Below are 19,965 nucleotides of genomic sequence, written 5' to 3' on the forward strand. Positions count from 1 at the left end.
TTCTATCTCATTACTTTTTTTTCATTTACATAGGCAAGAATATTCACTCGCTCGCTTTTCTCTACATTGATTTTTTATAATCTTTTTTCCAACTAGCCACTGCCCCTTTATTTTTTTTGTCCATCACGCTTGTGGCTGTATAACTATAGCAAAAATTAACTTCACTGTAAGAAAATTGTTCTGATCGAGAAAAAAAAGAAAGAAGAAAATGGAAGGAATAGGGGTGAATTATCATATTTTTCTGATTATTTTGTAGAAATACATTATACCAAAAATATAGATTTTTGTATTGAATTTGTATTGAATAATGAAATTAATATATATATATGTATATATATATATATATATATATATATATATATATATATATATATATATATATATATCCATTTTGACCGCCGATAACTGCTGCGTTTGTAAATTCATATCGATCTACGCAGTGAAAAAAGAACTGAAGTATTACAGTAGGTTTAAAAAGATCATTTTCATCTTCAATCGCAAGTCGTCGACAAGCCATCATGCCAAAAAGGATAAAGACTGAATTGCACACGGTGTGGAGGCGTACCATTAAATTAATGGGTTTTTTCCAACCACCATGATCATAGAAATACAAAAGGGGCGATACGGAAGTCCATGTATTAAATATGAATCTTCGTGATCGCGACAGATTCATAACAACATTTATCAAATCTAATAATCCTCATATGAGATGGGTAACGAGGAATTTTTCCCCACAACTGGTTTTATGTTATGGGTAGTGAGTAATGAATCACTGGTGGAAGCAAAACTTTTTTTGCGAAAATCTGATTTTATTGTGATGAACAAAGAAGTACTTTAACTTTGAAAGAATTGTCCTTTAACCGTAATGACATCTGAATGCACGCTTGCGCAGGCCAGCCCTGTAGGTGCACTCTCTCATATTTAAAATTTCATGGTAATCTTCGTCACTCGCTGACCAATTGAAAGCAAGAATCGGTAACAATGTTTCCCTATCTACCTCGACGTGTGAGGAGATTTAGGCGAGAGGTGCGCTTATTTAATGACCATGAATTGCGTTTTACCATGTCACTTTGTATAAGAAGACGCCGCTTGAAGTAGGTGTTTATCAGATGTTCGCTGAAATCTCTAGCTGTCATTTCATTCTCGTCAACTTTGCTCATTCGCCTCGGCTCAATGGAGACATGCTGATAGAGCTTTAACGCTGTTACACGTAAGTTACGAAGCTATTCACATTGTTCTTATTTTCGATATGAATTATTTTGAATTATTTGTACATTCTCTCGGTGTTGAACAGTGATACAAATTAAACCCATGTATCTCCCCCAGCCGATATAGTCTGCAGCCCAGACTCTATCACTTTATAATTTAATTGGTCTTAAGAGAGCAGAAGCTCGAATACTCAATCTCCGAGTACATTTGTTGTTTTTTCCACAAATTATTTAAATATAAATATTGTTGTAACCGTGAATATCTACTTTAGTATTGTTTTTAACCCACCAATGACTTTTCGGATGGGATATGCTGATAATCAGGTAAGATATTTTCTATTATTATTTGAAATACTTTATAAAAGAATTTATTTCGATTTATGAAGAGGATAACAAGAGATGAACCTCCGCAAGAGATGAACCTCCGCTGGTTAAGGGTATAAAGGCCAAATTTGCAGGGTTAGATATTGGTGCTTCATTGAGGTGCCCCCAATTACCGCTACACTTTTGCCATTTAATAATTCCTAAGGAAAATGTACAAGCATATCCTCGATTCCACCCTGCAGAGGAATGGCCAAATTGCTATAAACTGTTAAGAATCATTCTAGAAATGTCCAATATGGCTTAGGTGACGATTGAGGAAAATATTTGGCAGTGATATGCGTATAAGGTTGAGGATCGGAATGTCAACAAAATATGAATATCTGGTGTTCCACAAGATATGCTTCAAAGACCCATATTATTCAAACTGTATGATAAGAAAAAATAAGTGATCTTTTGGGGATACCTTGACTAAACTCTTGTACATTAACTTTGCGGAAGTTCGCGTATAGAGCATTAGATTGCCGAATTCCCAATGTTCTCTCTTTGTCAGATTCAATGATTACACGGGGAAGCTTTCAGGATATCTAGTTTATCTTTGCTTGTGCAGGACAATGGCAACTCACTAGTTAGATCAAATACCAATATCTTATACAGTTGTGCTAGAAATTAAGTGAACCCCGCCACAAAATACACTCCTTCATGCCAAGTGTTAAATGCAGACACCAACACTATAATTTCGGGCAAGTCCCGCCGGAGCAACAAGGTTTATTAAATGAAATATTTTATCACCTGTATTTGCAATCAAAAATCTATTATATGACGGAACTTGAACACTTTTAGATATGTTCATTTTCTGGTGGACTTCATAAACTTTATAGCACCACTTTTTAGCAAAAATGAAATATTTTATCAACTGCATTTGCAATTAAATATCTATTATATGACAGAACTTGAACACTTTTAATTATGTTCATTTTCTGGTGGACTTCATAAACTTTTTAGCACCACTGTTCTGTCATCATCTATTTAATACAAATGTGTCAAGTCCTCATGAAAAAAATAATCCATGTTTGCGGTGTCTGACAAATTAAATCTTAAAGCCAGACAACAATGTACTTAAAGTGATGTTGTCTAGATTTCATATCAACCGGATACATGAGATCTGTTCTGATATATTAATTTGATTAAGCTTGTATTCATATATTTCTTGTACTGTTTTAATATGCATGAATAGTAAAGGCATCTTCGAAACAATTACATTACAAACATAATGTACATTAATAATGTCTAAATGCGTTCCACTCATGTATAGAAATATTGATGTCAAATGTATACGATTAATGCTAAGAACATACATTAGGAGAAAACAGATATTCTAAATTTTAGTGAGAAAAACTGTTATCACCCATATTGACCTAGGGTAAGTGTTATTTTATCAAGTGGTGTCAAGGAATATGTTATCAAAATAATATTTGTTACGTTCATTTTCTAAAACTTTTCATAGATAGACAGATATAACACAGCCCTGACATGCTAGAAAAAGAACAATTATATAATTTTTGAAATGAAATAATGTCCCGATTATAGATTAAGAAAAATAACACAGATTAGATTTATTAATAAATTAGGGGTAATTGAAACGAGAAGAACCAAAGATTTATGCTTTACAGTTTAAGTGGTAAACTTTTCCTCTTCACACATGGTTGGTGTTCTAATATCTCAATCACTTTATATGAATAAGCAATGAGGTTTCGTACAAGTGATAAATCTATAGCTCGATAGAAAGGCCATAATATACATTGTCTGATGCTTCATGACATAATATTACTCGAATTTGACTAGTAATATGTCTGGTGTGCATATACTCCCACTATCTGACTAAAAAAGTAAGGATGTCACTATTCTCTTTCTATACGTTTCACGTATTTGTATGCATTGTGTGGTATGGGAGGCGGGTGTGAAGGAAAACGAACGAGTGAGTGCGTGGATGTGAGAGAGAGGGTGCGTGTGCTTGTGTGTGTGTTGCATGTTTGTATTAATTCAAACATATGATCATGTGTACAATTTCATTTTCAGTTGGAAAAGAAACATTTTAATAGCACATTAAATATAGATCGTTTATTTGGATTTCCGCGATATAGCGTCATATACATGTAATTCAAGCAGCTGTGATTTCAATATTCTTGTTAATTTTGTTTCAGCTTAATTTCTTTCTAACTCATAATTTTGTCTCTCTCATTCACCCTCTCTCTCTCTCTCTCACTGCTGTACAGAATTCATTGATAACCAATGCTGTAACCATTTTTAAACGTCTTTTTCCGCATTTTGTAATGTTAGATATTTAATGTTATGTAGATAATGCAATTTAATGTTGGAGGTCTGAATAGTAAACCTTTACATGTATATGTTAGACCCGAGACATGTAATTAGGGAATGGAATAAGGTATGAGACAATGCAACTCAGGTAAGTTGATCACAAGGTTGAACAAATTAGGGAGCTCATCTGAATGAGGTATGAAAGGGGGCGATTTTTTCATCTGAGCGATTTGTGGAAGATGATTGACTAATCCCCAGCCTCATTCCCAATTTTTGTTTGTATATAAAAAACAAACACGACCAAGAAAAAAAAGAGAAAAGGAAAGGGATCAGGATAAAATGTGATATTATTTTCCAAATATTGTGTCAAAATCCATCGCAAACTTTTTTTAATGTTGAAATGTATGATACCTACTTAACATCACTGTATGTACATCGTTGTCTGGTTCTCTTTAAGTAGGCCTACGGTGTTCCACAAGGTTCCGTCCTTTGGCCGCTACTCTTCACTCTGTACACTGCACCTCTTAGAGAAATTGCTCGTCATCATGGATTGCAACTTCATTTCTATGCGGATGATACAAAATTATATGTGACCTTCGACCCAAGAGTGAGATGCTGATGCTAGTTCAGGTCTTACTACCTGACTAGCAGAAATCCAAGAATGGATGGTAATGAATTTTGTGAAGCGGAATGACAAGACTGAATATTTAGTCTTTTCTTCACCAAATATGCGAAACAAGATTGTCCCACAAAATATTCAAGTTGGCAGTGTGTCTGTCCCTCCTTTACTTCAGATAAATGCTCGCAATCTGGGTGTCTTCTTCGACCAGTTTATGAAGATGGGCAAGCATATTTCCAATGCATGCCAAGCGACCTACTACCAACTACGAAATATATCGGCTACAAGATCGCTACTCATTCGTTCTGCAGCACAAAGCATAATTTATTCCTTAATCACCTCTAGGATTGACTTCTGTAACATTCTGCAGGCTGGTCTTCGTTCCTCCATCCTGAACAGACTCCAGAGTGTACATAAGTCTGCTTACTGGTACGAAGAAATATGACCACATCACCGCTTTTCTACTGTTATACTAATGCTATTTCTTCTACTAAAACAACAACAGCTACTAATACTACTACTGATGCTGCTGCTGCTGATACTATACTACCACTTCTGCTGCTACTACTACTACTACTACGATATACTACCCTTACTTCTACTACTTCCTTTACCACTACAACCTATACAGTAACTGCACCAGCTTCTACTTCTAATTCCACCGTATGGTAATATCTTAATTGAATAGCAGTTTATTATTTAAGTTATTTACGGATTGCCTTCCCTGGCGACTTCTTGCTGATGTTGGGGTGCATGGTCTTGAGAACGACTTTTTCTTGTGTAATTATTGAAGAAAAGATGTATTTAGATACGGTAATGACACATAAGCAAAATGTCAAGAAATGTCTGACGCTGGAATCCAACAACCTACCTATGTGCAAATTATTTTCAACATGTCATGTTAATCTCTGATTCGTGATGTAGATGTACATATCTTATTGAGTTGAAGTTAACCTTCAGAGCGCGACATTTGAAAGCTTAGGGTCTAATTTCAAATCGTCTGATTTTAACTCTAATTTGAATAAAATCTCATCAATAGTTAGTTTTCTAGCCGGTATCAGGTATTACCGGATTACCGGTTTTAACAAACTTTCCATCATATTAGACGGAGTGATAACTGTTTCTAAAAAAAAAGCATGATGATATTTGAAACAGGGCCCTGGGAACGACTTTAGAAGAAGGGCTGCTGGTTTGAATACGGCAAGCCAAGAAAGGGTTTTCACTACAAAATGAAAGTCAAATTTATAAAGATGAATTTTTCGAAAAAGAAAAAATTTCGCTTCAAAATGAAGGGAATTTTCATTAAAGTACTGCTATTAAGCCTACCACATTATCAGGGGTGCTGTCTATAGTGAATAATACACGCAACACCACCCAAGTAAATCTCAATGGAATCGCGCACCATCCCTCCCCCCCCCCCAGTTCATTTTTGATGGAAAGGTTATAAGGAATAGCTTTTTTGTCTTGAGGAAATAATTCTGTAAATAAGGAAAATATCGCAATTGTTCGATGCAGAAACAATGACGTCACCTAAGATGACAATGGACAAAAGGAAGGAAAGAACAAGAGATATAAGCCTAAGTGGTGTAAAATGGATCGAAGAAGCTTGAGGTACATGAATGAAGTAATCCTATAGGAACATACTGCCCATCATTGAAAAGATTTCTGAGGAATGTCAAGAAATAATCGTTTCTCACGAATAAAGTACTGGCGTAAAGATGGGGGTTTGGGGTTTCTTGCCCCCCCCCCCCTCCCTTTTCATGACCAGGGGGAGAAAAGGAAAGGGATAGGGTGAAATGGGATATTTTTTTATTGAAATGTTACATTATTTTCTGAATATTATGTCACAATCTATCACATACTTAAGTATTTGAAAAAGTATTTTAAAATCAATTTTAAGTGATGTGCCATATCGAGCCCCCTAAAAATATTTGGCTCACTACACAGTTGGAATAAAGTGTACATAATACAGGAGACCAGTCCTCGTAGAAGCTAGTATGATTATCATTCAATCTCGGTGTCTAGTTTACTTGGTTCGTGGTAAAGGGTTTTCTCTGTCATGCATTACATGTTAATTTAAAAAGAAAAGTCGACATTTAGTAAGGTTTCAAGATTCTAAGGAAAATAGGTACAACTCTTAAAAGTGATTCAATTATTCCATTCATCTTTGTTTATTCCATAATACCTTGGGCCGGTTCATGAAACTTTTTACCTGAGAAAACTCATGTTTTAGTTTTACCGGAGTTTTTGCCCTGTGTTAAAGTCAATTGCAAAAGTCAGACTAACCTTAGTTTTCAGTTTTTACCAGAGTTTTCTCGGGTAAAAAAAGTTTTATGCAACAGGTCCCTTATGTAAAGATAGTAAAAAAAAAAAAAGAGAGAAAAAGTGTACGTGGAGGTGAAAACGTAGATAGGCCTTGTATTGAAATTGAAGAATTTGGATAAGGAACAAGTGAAAACATAAAAAAGAATGAAAAAATATCATAATTCTACACAATTTAAATTCATGTCAGACGTCAATACCATACAGAGCTAGTGAGTAGGACGAGACAATAAAGAGATTAAGACAAAGTGGCATGAATGACATACGTGTTCCAAAACCTTTTCATAAATATCAAAATTGAGGCACAATACATATAGATTTTGACAGAACTTCTGTCAAATACTGTTTCATGACCACGAAAAGAAAAAGCAAAGAAATTAAAGAAATTGGATTATTGTAATTACAATGTAAACAGAATCTCGCTCGCTCGAATATATATACTGTATACTGCAAACAATAGGCTAAGTTTCGATTTGGCCATCTTTAACAGCCTAGTGCACAATTAACTACCTGATTAAGAATAAACTTTACAAAACCTTACTACATTGCACACTTAAAGATACTTGCATATCTATTTTACCGCATGGGCCACCGTGAGACAAAGGTTCAATAAATACATTACGGAAGAAGACTCATTAAAATGAAATGACAAACATGGACAGTGTGTTCATAGATTTTCATCACTATAAGAGAAATTTGATACAAAGCGTGAGTTTCTTCTAAAACGCCAGGGGGTATTTCTATATTGCACTTGTCGAAAGGAAATGATGTTAATTGAAAGTATAATATGATTGAGTATATGTCACTCAAACTATGCTTCATGTGTTTAGGGGCATAATTGTTTTCCATAACTTTTACATTGAAATATATCATTTACCATGACAAGGAATACAACCACGGTTACAGGTAATTTAGGACCGATAAACTTTAATTTTAAAAAACTGTCATATAAGTATCGGCAAATCGATTAATCTAATTTCACCGGAGGAAGCTCTTAAATGTCAAGTCCACCACACAAAAATGTTGATTTGAATAAAAAGAGAAAAATCAAAATAGCAAAATGCTGAAAATTTCATCAAAATCGGATGTAAAATAAGAAAGTTACGACATTTTAAACTTTAGCTTATTTTCCACAAAACAGTGATATGCACAACTCAAATGGGACAGTTGAATCTTTGAGATGAATTTCAAATTTTCAGTATCATGTTAAAATGGATATACGTGAATTACCAACAGGTATCAGACAGTATGAATTCAGGTTACTGGGTCAAGGCCAATGGTAATCTCAGATCAACAATAAAATTGATATATTGTTCATTCTTCTAAAAGTGTTTTCTTCAATCAATATCAAAGGCCGTTAGATATCAATGAATGTTAGTACTTTGGTATCACTTGGGTTGGGATTTTTTCTCTGGATCTTTGAGATATTATCAATTTCTACATGGAGATATGTTTCAAAGTTCGCACTGCTGCAATATTAAATTGCGCAACGTAGGCTAGCCAGACGTTAGCCAACGTTAGCCAGAGGCATTCAATTGGTTAAAACAATAAATGGCTATCACGGTTAAAATTATGTTTGTTTATGTCGATTGTTGGCAATTATCTCTTTGGTTATTTTAAATAAAAGTGAACGATGTTCACTCTTGATTCCTTATATGTATGCACGGGTGAGAATGAAAGGGAAGAGTTGGATTTTTTTGTGTGTGTATGTGTGTGTGAGAGAGGGTGAGTGTGTGTTACTTGTGTTCATGTGTATGGATTTCCATGTGGGGGTGTTTTTTATTATATGATGTTGTTAACTAATGTTATGTACAAATGTTGTGAAAGAAGAGATAAATGAACAATGTGTCAGTGAGTTTGCGCGTGTGGTGAGATTTGAGGCACTTTTTTTGTTGGGGGGGGGGGTGGGATCTGACATGGATGGGGCCGAATTTGAACAGAATGCGGATATTGAACGTTGTGAAATATTTTTATGAAGAAATAATTAGTCGTCTCATTATTATTTTTTTTCAGTTTTGATAGCAAAGTATTATTTGATAGGAGAAATTGAATGTATGGCAAACTCGATGGTTAAGTTAATGAGGGTTTATTATCTGTATTCCTTTTCTTCTCAATTCGGTAATGCTCAGCGTCCCTGGATATTAAAAAAAGTGTTATAACAAACGTGTAATGACATGAATTCAGTTCCATGATTTCAGAGAGTCATTCAACGTTATACGCACATTTTACGCAAATGTCAAAGACTGAATTTCAGTGGATAATATTGATGACATATCTTCAGCACTCTACACCCTTAAATCCTTACAAAGATAGATTCACAATTCATATTTTTCAAATTTTCTTTCTTTGTAGGTGCACAAAATGGGAGACTGGGGACTGTCTCTACTGCTCATCTTTTCGACAGTAGTTCACGAGATCTCCGCTGTACACGGCAAACCGTTTCCTTGGCAGAGCCGGCACGGTTTCCTCTCAAGCAGCGAATTCTACTCACCCACCCAGTACCGGAAGACGCCCTCAGCGACGAGAATCACCAGCAATCCCTTCAGTATTCAGGGTCATTCACGTCAGAAACTTGACAAAACTCCATTCCAGTTCGAACAATTGAATCCACATCAACGTTGTGTGAAGAAAGCGAATGACCACACTTCAGCATCAAGATTCCGGGACCTAATCGTTAGTCTAGGTGCAGGGGGCTTGGTCAAACATCCATCTTTGGCAGCGTCTAACCGTTATCACCAGAGTGGCCTTAGACGTTCGACAAGATCGCAGGTAATTCTTCAATATATTTTTAGTGATTTTAACTGTGTTTGCTATAGAATAGATGAAGGGTGTTGTGATGGCCAACCTCGCTCGAGTATTCAAGAAATTCCTTCCTACCGGTAGCAATTTGCTACACCTGGGTGAAGAGTGACACATTTAGATAAACAACATTAGATGAAAATTAACAATGTAGGACCTTATTTTTATGCAGTTGATTTCCCCAATAATGTTTCTAAAGCGTTGTAGAGTCCAAAGTAACGGGGTTGAAAGAGATTTGTTTGGGTGATTCATTATAGAGGACCATCACGAAACCATCCTGGAAACGATTTGTTCAGAATCATAACGAAGAAAAATCTTCCAATGTTATTTCATATAAAAACAGTATTCTGATTATTTTTAACAGTACATTATACAGTTTCAAAATAATGTAAAAAGTAAAATTGGTGAATTGTCTCAATCGTTTCCAATTAATTTGATATTAGACGAAAGCATGACGCAAATTCATAACACGTGCGAGCTAAATTGCTCGGTAATCAACATGAAATCTAAGAAGTGTGAAATAGTTTTCGCAATGAATAAATGCGAAATGCTGGAGCTATGCTATAATCATATTCCTTTAGAACTGTGAAATACTTATATTAAGTGGGCGTCGACATATTTTCTTGTTCTAAGTGCGACTTTTTCTCGTTATCACTGTTTCCTCTTGCAGGTGAATGAAAATCATTTTCTACTCCCATTTCTTCAAACGATTAGTTCGCATTTTGGTGAATACCTCCGCAGGGTCCTGGGATGTCAGGCAGAACATAGAACTTACGTCGCCCAACCAAGAAGCTCTCGTTTATCCGCTCCGTCTGTAGACCCAATACAATCAATTTCATCATCATCATCCTCATTAAACGAGCAGCCACAGTCTCATTCATCTCTTATATCTGAAAGATCTGCACCTCAGGTACCAAACATCCCTATCCTGCCACCCTTTAAACAAAGACCATACACTAAAGGGAAGACAGAATCACAAGAGCCTCGAACGCCCATCTTCCCCAGTACAAGGCAAGTTGGACATCACAAAGCGCCCTCTACGGCTTCCTTTCCAAAGTCGTCAGTATCACCATCCAGACCGATACAGAGATCACCGCACATTGATAAACCATTGGAACCACCAAGGATTGAAGATATCGTGAACACCGAAGAGGTGAACATCAATTCACAGTCATCAAGGTCGGATAGTTCTGTGCCACAGCCATTTGAAGAACTGCCTTTCTCCCCGCCACCTGTCGATATGAGTGGTCTACCACCCCCTGTATTTGCAAGTAGTGATTCCAGTGCGTCATCTCTCCCGGATATTGTTCAGACGATTTCAGTAAGTACATCTCCGATTAATCAGTATTTTAAGTATTTGATTTGACAAAGATCTTCTTGATCTTTAGGAAAAAAAACGAACATTTGCATTCCTTAATATTGTGTCCTGTATAGGAAATATCGCATTACACCTGGGTAAATGATCAGAAATTGAGTAAATATACATGATAGAAGAGCTTTTTGAAACTAACATGCCTGAGGATAGATGTACAATTTGAACCTTAAAGTAACGATTAAATTATCCAGCTGTAATCTTACACCCTTTAAACGCTGCAAAATGTTTTACAAACACACAATCCTTTCCCTTTCTTTGGTTGTCAGGATTCCTCTTCTCGCTTCACACCCGTAAACCCTTCAATTACTTTCACTTCACCCGGTTTACAGCCGCACCGAATGAGCGAGGTATCACTGCTTCCAACAACCGCCGATCCGACTGGGTCGTCGCCACCACCCTCCAGTCCTGTTACTACTTTAAGTCTTACGAGCCACCCATCCCACACCTCACATCCGCCACCATTCACCTCTTCAACAATGACATCGTCATCTCGGCTTTCAGCTAACAGTCAACCTGGGCAGTCTCAGGGTACATTGTATTTCGGACCTCCAGGGGTTAGTAGAGCACTATCAGTGGGCCCAGACATATATCTGGGATTGTGTAGTCAAACTTTGATCCAAGATCTAACTAGTGCATCGTTGGGACATTGTATGTATCGCTCTGATATTACCGGTTGTAACCATTGGTAACGGGGATTCTGTTGGGGCATCATTAGCGTCACAACGTTTCTGTAAGGCCGGTACAGGATGTTTGAATACTTTATTGTCGGACACCATAGTTACATATGAAATTTGGCATCCAATATAAAGCTAGAACCGTGTCTTTCACGGAATGATCATTCAAACGTCTTTATTTCTAATCCTCATATTTCAACTTTACTTTTACCAATTTTATCATTGGTTATTCCCAATGGGCACAGTAGGTTGTTTTATTCCATCTTCGTGTAGTTGTTTAATATTTATGTTAATTCCATAATATACATGTATGGCTGGAAACTATTTAATCAATCATTAGTTTTATGTCTCTTGTAATTCCGTTTAAGCCAGGTTTACCTGATTAATTTACATTTATACGCTTATCCCATAAAAAATCTCTTTATGGAGCTCAACCAAACTTATCGACATCCTTTCATTTTTCTTTTTACTCGTTCTGGCACGGTTATACATTATCTCCAATTCTTTAAAGAAACCCCCTTTGAATATAATTTCTGTTTATAATTTTGCTCATGCAAGCACATACATTGTCTACTCACTTGATCCCAATAGAATATTGTGATTACAAATATCCAAGATTCAAGTCATCCAACAATTATATACAATCATTCTACTCTTTTTTTTTATTTCACCATGTACAATGATATACGTAAAATTGATCTTTTACTTTCACACGTCATTTTGTATTTATTGTGTGTTTTACGTTGTAAAAAAATCGCAATTCAGCCTTTGGCTGCGATTAAGCTTCAATTTCATATTAGACAAATTAATGGTGAGATGAAGAAAAGGCGTAGTGAACGATGAGCATCGTTTCCAAGTTCCAAAGAAAGATGTAAATGCTCTGCGCGTCTTTCAGAACTGCTTTCCCGTATTTCCAATCGTTCTGTCTACGCTGAAAAGAAGTGATTGGATCTTATCTTCATCTAGGTGCCCAATTCCAAATCCTGTGCACTTTTTCGAATCGGTTTCCTTTAATTTACTTTATCTAGAACAGCCCTCTTACATGATTATGAGATAAGTGAATCACTCTGTCACGCTATTGAACTGCGAAGTTGCATGCCAGCATGAATTACCTTGACCAACTGTCCCCCGGAGTTTAAGGCCTATTAACTATCTTAATAATTAAGGCATTTTCCGTTGTATCATTTTAAATCTCTTAGTCCGATGTGAAGGTGTTAGTGGAAGCCAATGGTGTTCTAAGGCAGTGGCGTATAGCAGTTCCTCCAATGTTTGGTATCATCGACCTCCTGAGGTACCTGGCCCGTGAACAAGCGGAACCCATCAACCTATCCACCCTGGATCCACACTGCTTCGTGTTGACACGTATGTTGGGTTTACGGATCGACGAATCACACATCTGGACCGTGACCGTGATAACATTACAGCAAGAGGTAATCATGTATAATAGACCTATCTCGAAGTGCTGCGTTGAGGTGCATTGCGATGCGCTGCCCCAAACCTTTCAAGATAAGCTCCTACTTGTCTGGGGTTGTGTTGAAAAATGGACTGGTGCATTAACTCAACCTTTTTAAATAAGGGGGAGGGGTGCTATCTTGAAAGGTTCCGTTAACAAGTCGTCTATGATGAGAATAACGTAACGAAATATTGAATTTGGAATGCAGCTGGCCTGTGTACAAAAAAAAATTTAAAACTTACCATCTGTTTTTTTTTTCCTTTCACTACTTTGATTCATCATGAACAGCTGATCTGAAAGGCCATGTAAAGACTTTTGTTTCAAATTCATAATTTTGAATCTTTCACTCTCAAGTACTGATTCGTAAATTTAAGTGATTATATATGATTGATACATAAAATCAATTAACGCATTATTTTTAAGACCCCCCCCCCCCCCACGATCGCTTGTCTCGAAAGGTTGCGTCAACGCACCACTCAAGTACAAAACCCTTCGAGACAAGCGGGGAGCTTTTCTCGAAAGGTTGGGTTAATTAGCGCAACGCATCACAATGGAACGCAACACTTCGAGATAAGCCATAATGTAAAAGATTTTTCACAAGGTTACTTGTGCATTTAACGCCGAACTCCTTGTCATTAGCAACAGTAGTAATTTGGGTGATGTTATCTAACGAATAGCAACAATCTGTCAAATGTTGGCAAATTGATCTTTTTAGGATTTTTTTTCAAAAACCGGAAGTATCACTTGTCAAACAATAGCCGATTTTTCGAATCCTTTGCTACCAAAGGAAGGAAAGTTTTCTTTATATAAAATAACTTAAGACATGTGGTCGCAGATGTCAGAAGAGGGTAGATCAAGCAGCATTTTGGTTCCCTAGGAGTAATATCAAGAATACAAGAATTGCAGATTTTACTGAAACAGAATTGAGTCCATGATAAGTGAGGTATATGTACACAAGCAAAAACTGTGATGTTAACCGATGTACATAGAGGACCACACCAGTTACTTGACACCGGTGTTAAATTGGTGGTGTTATTTTTACACCTAAACGTGTTATTTCAACACCTATGGTTGTTACATTTACACTCGTTGGTGTTATGTGCAATCTCTAGGTTGTTATATTAACACCTCAGGGTGTGGTCCTCTATTAACGCCAAATGGTGTCAGTTTTAACACCACAGTTTTTCACAGTGTATGTTCTGGCCCATACCTATCCCCTGATACCGCAATAAGACAGCTAATGCAGAGTAGTATTGTTATGATATGTGGTATCGAAGGAATTCAAGAAGTATTGGAATATACCCAATAGTATGTCAATGTTTATTAATGATAACGTTGTCTTATAAATGACCGGAGAGCATGCGATTAGCTGTGGATTTTAAGAAACCTAATTTCGAAGTTCCAATAGATATCTTTATGTAAGTTTAACACAACATGGTTGTAACAGGCCTCATCGGGCGTAGTTGAGAACACCAATAGTTGATGCGATTTAATGTATACAATTCTATACTTTGTTGTTACTTAAGATTTATATTCTATTTCTGACACTGTAGGCGCTGTGATACTTTTTGTCTATAGCGCATATAAATAATCGTCATTATTATTAATATTATTATTATTAACAGTCAACTAAGGAATCTCCTTTTCCTGTTTTACAAGTCAACCGTAATTCAGTCAATCTTGATATTAAATTTCATTTGTTGCTTTGGTAATCTGACATCTGCTAGCAGGAAAAGACTAGAACGAATAAGGAAAACCGTTCAACGTATCATCGGGACAGACTTAGCAAGTATTAAGGATATATAGGTTGATCGAGTCCTCTTCAACATTATCTGCATTTTAAAAGACCCCCACATATCCCTTTTCTTATTTAATACACCTATTATGATCGATTGGGAATTCGTTTGTACTTCCCCCGCACTAAGCGAATTCGATGGATTCGATATACATGTAGATACTCATTTGTACCAGACTCAATTTACATATCAACAGTAAGACGCGGACAGACTGCATTGTATGCTCATGTATCTGGGCGGGGTCGGGATTAGTCAGCCTGGTACAGCATTATGCTTTTATAATTATTATTATTATTATTATTATTAATATTATTTATTATTATTATTATAATTGTTATTTTATTATTATTATTATTATCATTATTATCATTATTATTATTATTATTGTTATTATTATTATTATTATCATAAATAGTATTTCAATTTATACGTTGTATTTGTATTTGTAATTTCCATTCCTGTGGACAATAAATTCAATTCAATTGGAACGATTATATGAAGACAATATTCAAGAATTACTGATCTATCAGTCTACACACCCAGACGCACACTCCGATCATCAGATGACAAGACCCAATTATTAAAACCAAGATTCCTCTTCACACTCGTCGGCAAACGCTTTGGAATAGCAGCACCCAATATTTGGAATAACATACCGAAAAGCACTCGTGAAATTGCCAATACCCCTACGTTTAAGAAACACCTGAAGTCATATTTCTTTAATGCATGATTTATTTTTGTTTTGTATGGTTTATGAATTTATGTTGTATTATTATTGTATTCGAGGCAATTTTTTGTAAAGCGCTATGGTACAAACGTGAAAAGCGTTTCTTAAATACAAGTATTATTATTATTATCATGCGGTAGGTAGTGGAATGTCGCCTGTTATAGATGTAGGATGTCTTACAATATCAATAATCTTAGGTTCCTGTCATTTATACAATAAAATTACCAATTTACTTACCAAGGATTGACGGTACACGCTAACAGGAAATTAGGAATACCATGAACCTAGGTTTCTTCTGGGTTTGTGGATTGTTAACAATGTTTTTTATATTTTAAATTCAGTTTTTATTTTTTTCTCATTTCAACAAACACATACAATTCATAGATATTTCAATAAATAAAGATAAATTTACAATTAAAGTAACACAATTCATATAATATAGAACTTTCCCGTTTTTGTAGGAAATATCAATATTGGGCCATGGATGTCGTTGTGTGGGGAAAAACGACCTATGGCATTGTGGTGGGTAATGCGTGTAAATCAATTGCTATGAGACCTCACTATGTTCCTTCGAATAATACCGTTCACATCGTGACAGTAGGGGGCGCTCTCAACCTACTGATAGTAGTGTCCATAATGACTATATTTTCAACTGGTATTCCGAGCTTCACATACTTATATTCAATAAATAAAGAGAAAAGAACAAATCATCATGAAAATTTCATTATAACCCGAATTATAAAAAAATGAAATAGTTATATGTACGTCATCATGAATATTCTTTATTTTGGGATTATTATATTATGTCCCCACTTTCATTTTTCTGATATGGATTCTTAACTGTTTCATATTTCCAAATATATGTCTATGGTATATCTTCGTCATAGCTAAAACAAAACGCGTTTAATCTGTTTTCAATCTTGGTTGGACAGAGCTTGAATAAATATAATTCCTTGTACCCAAGATGTAAAATGCAAAAAAAAAGTGGGAATAAGATACCATCGACCTTTTCCATTGCACATTCAGGCATGCATAGAACTATTTCAATATAATGATTAATGGTAAGCTTTAAAAAGCTTTCTTATTCCTTGACCAATTTTGGTGAAATTGTCAGTGTTTTGTTTGTCTAATTTACCTTGCTGTTCAAGTCGTGACTAAAAGAGAAACAGAACGGATGAGATAAAAGCCTTCCAGAATCAAGATAATTTTAATGAAGGGTCATTTCATTTAATGTTGAAATACGGTACGGCTTCTTTTATTTCATCATGTTGGCGGTGTATATTTCCTGTTCCCTTTCTTAATTATATATTTCTAAATAAAGATAAAAATCATCACGTTTTACCTATGTATGGTTTCTTCCACACGTTATCTTAAACTTTCTTCAAACCTCACCATTTCTCTTTCTCTCTCCTGATTAGGTGATCTTCCAAGATCGATGCCTGCCGTCTTCGAATCTCTTCATTCTACCTGGATACACGCTTGTCTTTCGTTACACACAGACATAGATACGGAACGGTTTCAAAGTGATTACAACTCTATCATGAGTGAAAAGAAAACGGGTATTGCTTGCTATGAACTGTATTACTTCGCCTAGAATTGGGGTAGAGCTTATATTTTGAGATATGGAATGAAGATAAACGACTTGTCCAAAGACATGGTCAGTAAATATCCATCAACGGTTCTATACGGGAAATTTTGATGTCGGCTTAGTATTGTGTTTGTCCAAACAAACCCCACTCCCTTAATAAGTGTAAGAAATGAAAACCAATTATATATATGACTTGGGTGTTGCTGCAATCATTAAAAAAATGTGCGAAAATATGATTACCAAGATCGATGTACTGTATTTTTAACTGAGCACATCATTTGCCCTTTTTTTTTTAATTCGAAAAGGGTCATTATTTCGGGGAAAATAGTCAGGATCGATCTTTAAAGGAAACCAAAACCCAAGAAGAGAAGCAATCTTGTTGGAAAGTGTAAAATGAAAGGGAGAATTTAGAAAAAGTTTCATCAAAATCGGTTATGAAATAAGCAAGTTATGGAGATCCTCAAATCGGCAAACGTGCTTCAAAATGGCTGTTTTGTACACAAATTTTCAGATTTTCCTCATTATCTTTCAAAATGCATATTGACTCCTTCTGAGCACAAAATATGTCATGGGAAAATATAATTCACACCACATATGTCAAGGTCAGGAGAAGATAATGTGAAATATGTAAAATAAAGGGGAAAATCTGAAAATCTGTGTACAAAACAAATGAAGAGTTGTCCACAAAATCAGCGATTTTGAAGCACGTTTGCCAATTTGAGGATCTCCATGGAAATTACAAGACCTTTTAAACGTCCATAAGTGGCTTATTTCATAACCGATTTTGATGAAACTATTTTCGAATTGTTCCTCTCATTTTACTCTTTTAAAATACGATTGCTTCGCTGCTTGGGTTTTGGTCTCCTTTAATAGCGACGTTTGTGTTTAAATTGCTATTGCCGATAATTGATTGTGTAACACTTGGCTCCTCTTCAAACGCTTTGCCTTATCAGTGAATGAAATCTCAATAGATAGAAAAAATGAATTATATCTTTATTTTCAGTTTTTATTTTTGGGAACTATATGCAGAATGTTGTCGAAAATGTAATTAGATATTTAATTTGTTTTCAAGGTTTCACAATAGACAATGCATTCAAGCTGCGACAATTTTACGAAAACAATTACGCTATAACACTAAATTTAACAAATTCATGTTATCTATATTGTATTTCCTAAATTTTCAAGGAGATTTGATATTAATAAATCTGTTATACAAACATTATAAAAAAAATATGAGGTATACTTATATGGTAAAGATATTCTTGTTAGCAAAATGCAGGGTGGGTTTAACTTTGAACTAAAAGTTTCAAAGTGGGAAAGGCAATTCACACAGTACAATAAAAAAAAGATATAACTTACTTCATAACTAAAACTTCAAAGAGGGTACAGATTCGCTAATAAATCTAGACAATTTACTCTCTTACAAAGACGAGATTAAAAGTATTTGAATTGCCGTTCTAGTGGTGCAAAACTTTTTTGAAGTAATTTCTATTGTACAATGTTTCTAAAAATATTTCCACCAGAGATATTGCATGCATTGTTTTTCATGAATGACAGATGATTGTTATATAAGAGCAGTGCGAAGTGTGGGATACGTGCACAAATAACATTGATCCACCAAATTGGTCTGATATTATTGTTTTTATCTCAGTTTGCATGGTGTTTATCGACCTTGGGAAATATCTGATAAAAGTTTTCAATGCTATTTGACCATGATTTCAGATAAAACAATGATTATCTAATTATTGCACGTCGAGAGAATATTACAATGATCTTCAAGCAAAACTAAACTTTTGAAAATAAAATAAAATGGCAAATTGGATATGGAAAAAAAGTGATTTACTTAGTCATTAACGAAGAGGTCAGATTGCTTTACTCTTTTTTTAATGTTATTTGCTGCATGATTTCTAAGATTTATTTTTTGAACAGCGTAAACAAGTTTTAAAAAGACCCCACCACAATCGTAACGAATAAAAAGCTCGTGTTAATAAGGGGGTACCATTTATTCTTCGAAGGAAAGAAGAGTCTGTTTATTGCATGTTATGTTGCAGACCTGTATCATGAATCACTACCCCCCCCCCTTACGTTAGCGGTTAATCATAATGTCCTTCTTCATCATGTATATCAAGTGGAGATGTAAACGCTGGGCAATTATTAAAATGTGCACTCACAAAAATTTGCAACGGAAGTTGAAAGTGGGACAATAGGGTTTTTAATACCGCTTAAAGTGTCTTCAGCGACGATTCAGGGCGGTAACAGTAATCTTAAGGTGCACATATGCAGAACCAAGGCGTGTTTCAGTTGGTTTATTCATTTATTCTTTGTAGCTTTGTTGTTTTCCTCGTTCATTTTCCCAATGGGTGATAAATTGAAAAAATGTAAGGGAGGCCGGAGAATGCCCCCCCCCCCCGCCTCTCGCATCATCCGGATGACTTGACATTTTCATCGTCTGTATAAAGTTCGGTAATAACAGGTATATAATCAAGATCATAACCTCGATGAACCTGTTTTCTTTGTTCTCGCATTGCTTTTTAAAGCCAAGAAAAAGGGAAACAAGGAAACGAGAAAAGATTAAATAAGAAAAAGGAACAATAAAATGGATTAAATAATAAGGAATGGAAAAGAAAACAGGACACAAAGGAAGGTTGGAAGGACAGGATGAAGATCAAAATAAAAGGATGAGTAAGGATAGAGGATGATGAAGGTGGTGCAGAAAAAAAGTGGAAAAATAAAAAAATGGAAACGTAGGAGCTTATTTTACATT

The 19,965-nt window shown here is 35.4% G+C and overlaps 1 protein-coding gene across 2 annotated transcripts; it reads left to right on the forward strand.

Annotated features, from left to right (window-relative positions):
- The first annotated feature begins 1,070 nt into the window (after positions 1-1,070).
- On the forward strand, positions 1,071-17,314 carry LOC121427711 (melanoma-associated antigen C1-like). 2 transcript variants are annotated; one of them, XM_041624239.1, is made up of 6 exons: positions 1,071-1,210; positions 9,142-9,558; positions 10,259-10,909; positions 11,230-11,517; positions 12,837-13,067; positions 17,032-17,314. In XM_041624239.1, the coding sequence occupies exons 2-6, from the start codon at positions 9,151-9,153 to the stop codon at positions 17,116-17,118; spliced, it is 1,665 nt and encodes a 554-aa protein (XP_041480173.1). In that variant the 5' UTR covers positions 1,071-1,210; positions 9,142-9,150; the 3' UTR covers positions 17,119-17,314. The 2 variants fall into 2 exon arrangements, with proteins under 2 accessions (XP_041480173.1, XP_041480174.1); XM_041624240.1 differs by having other exon boundaries at positions 11,293-11,517.
- The last annotated feature ends 2,651 nt before the right edge of the window (positions 17,315-19,965 follow it).

This window comes from Lytechinus variegatus, chromosome 14 (assembly GCF_018143015.1).
Source record: "Lytechinus variegatus isolate NC3 chromosome 14, Lvar_3.0, whole genome shotgun sequence".
Lineage (NCBI taxonomy): Eukaryota > Metazoa > Echinodermata > Echinoidea > Temnopleuroida > Toxopneustidae > Lytechinus > Lytechinus variegatus.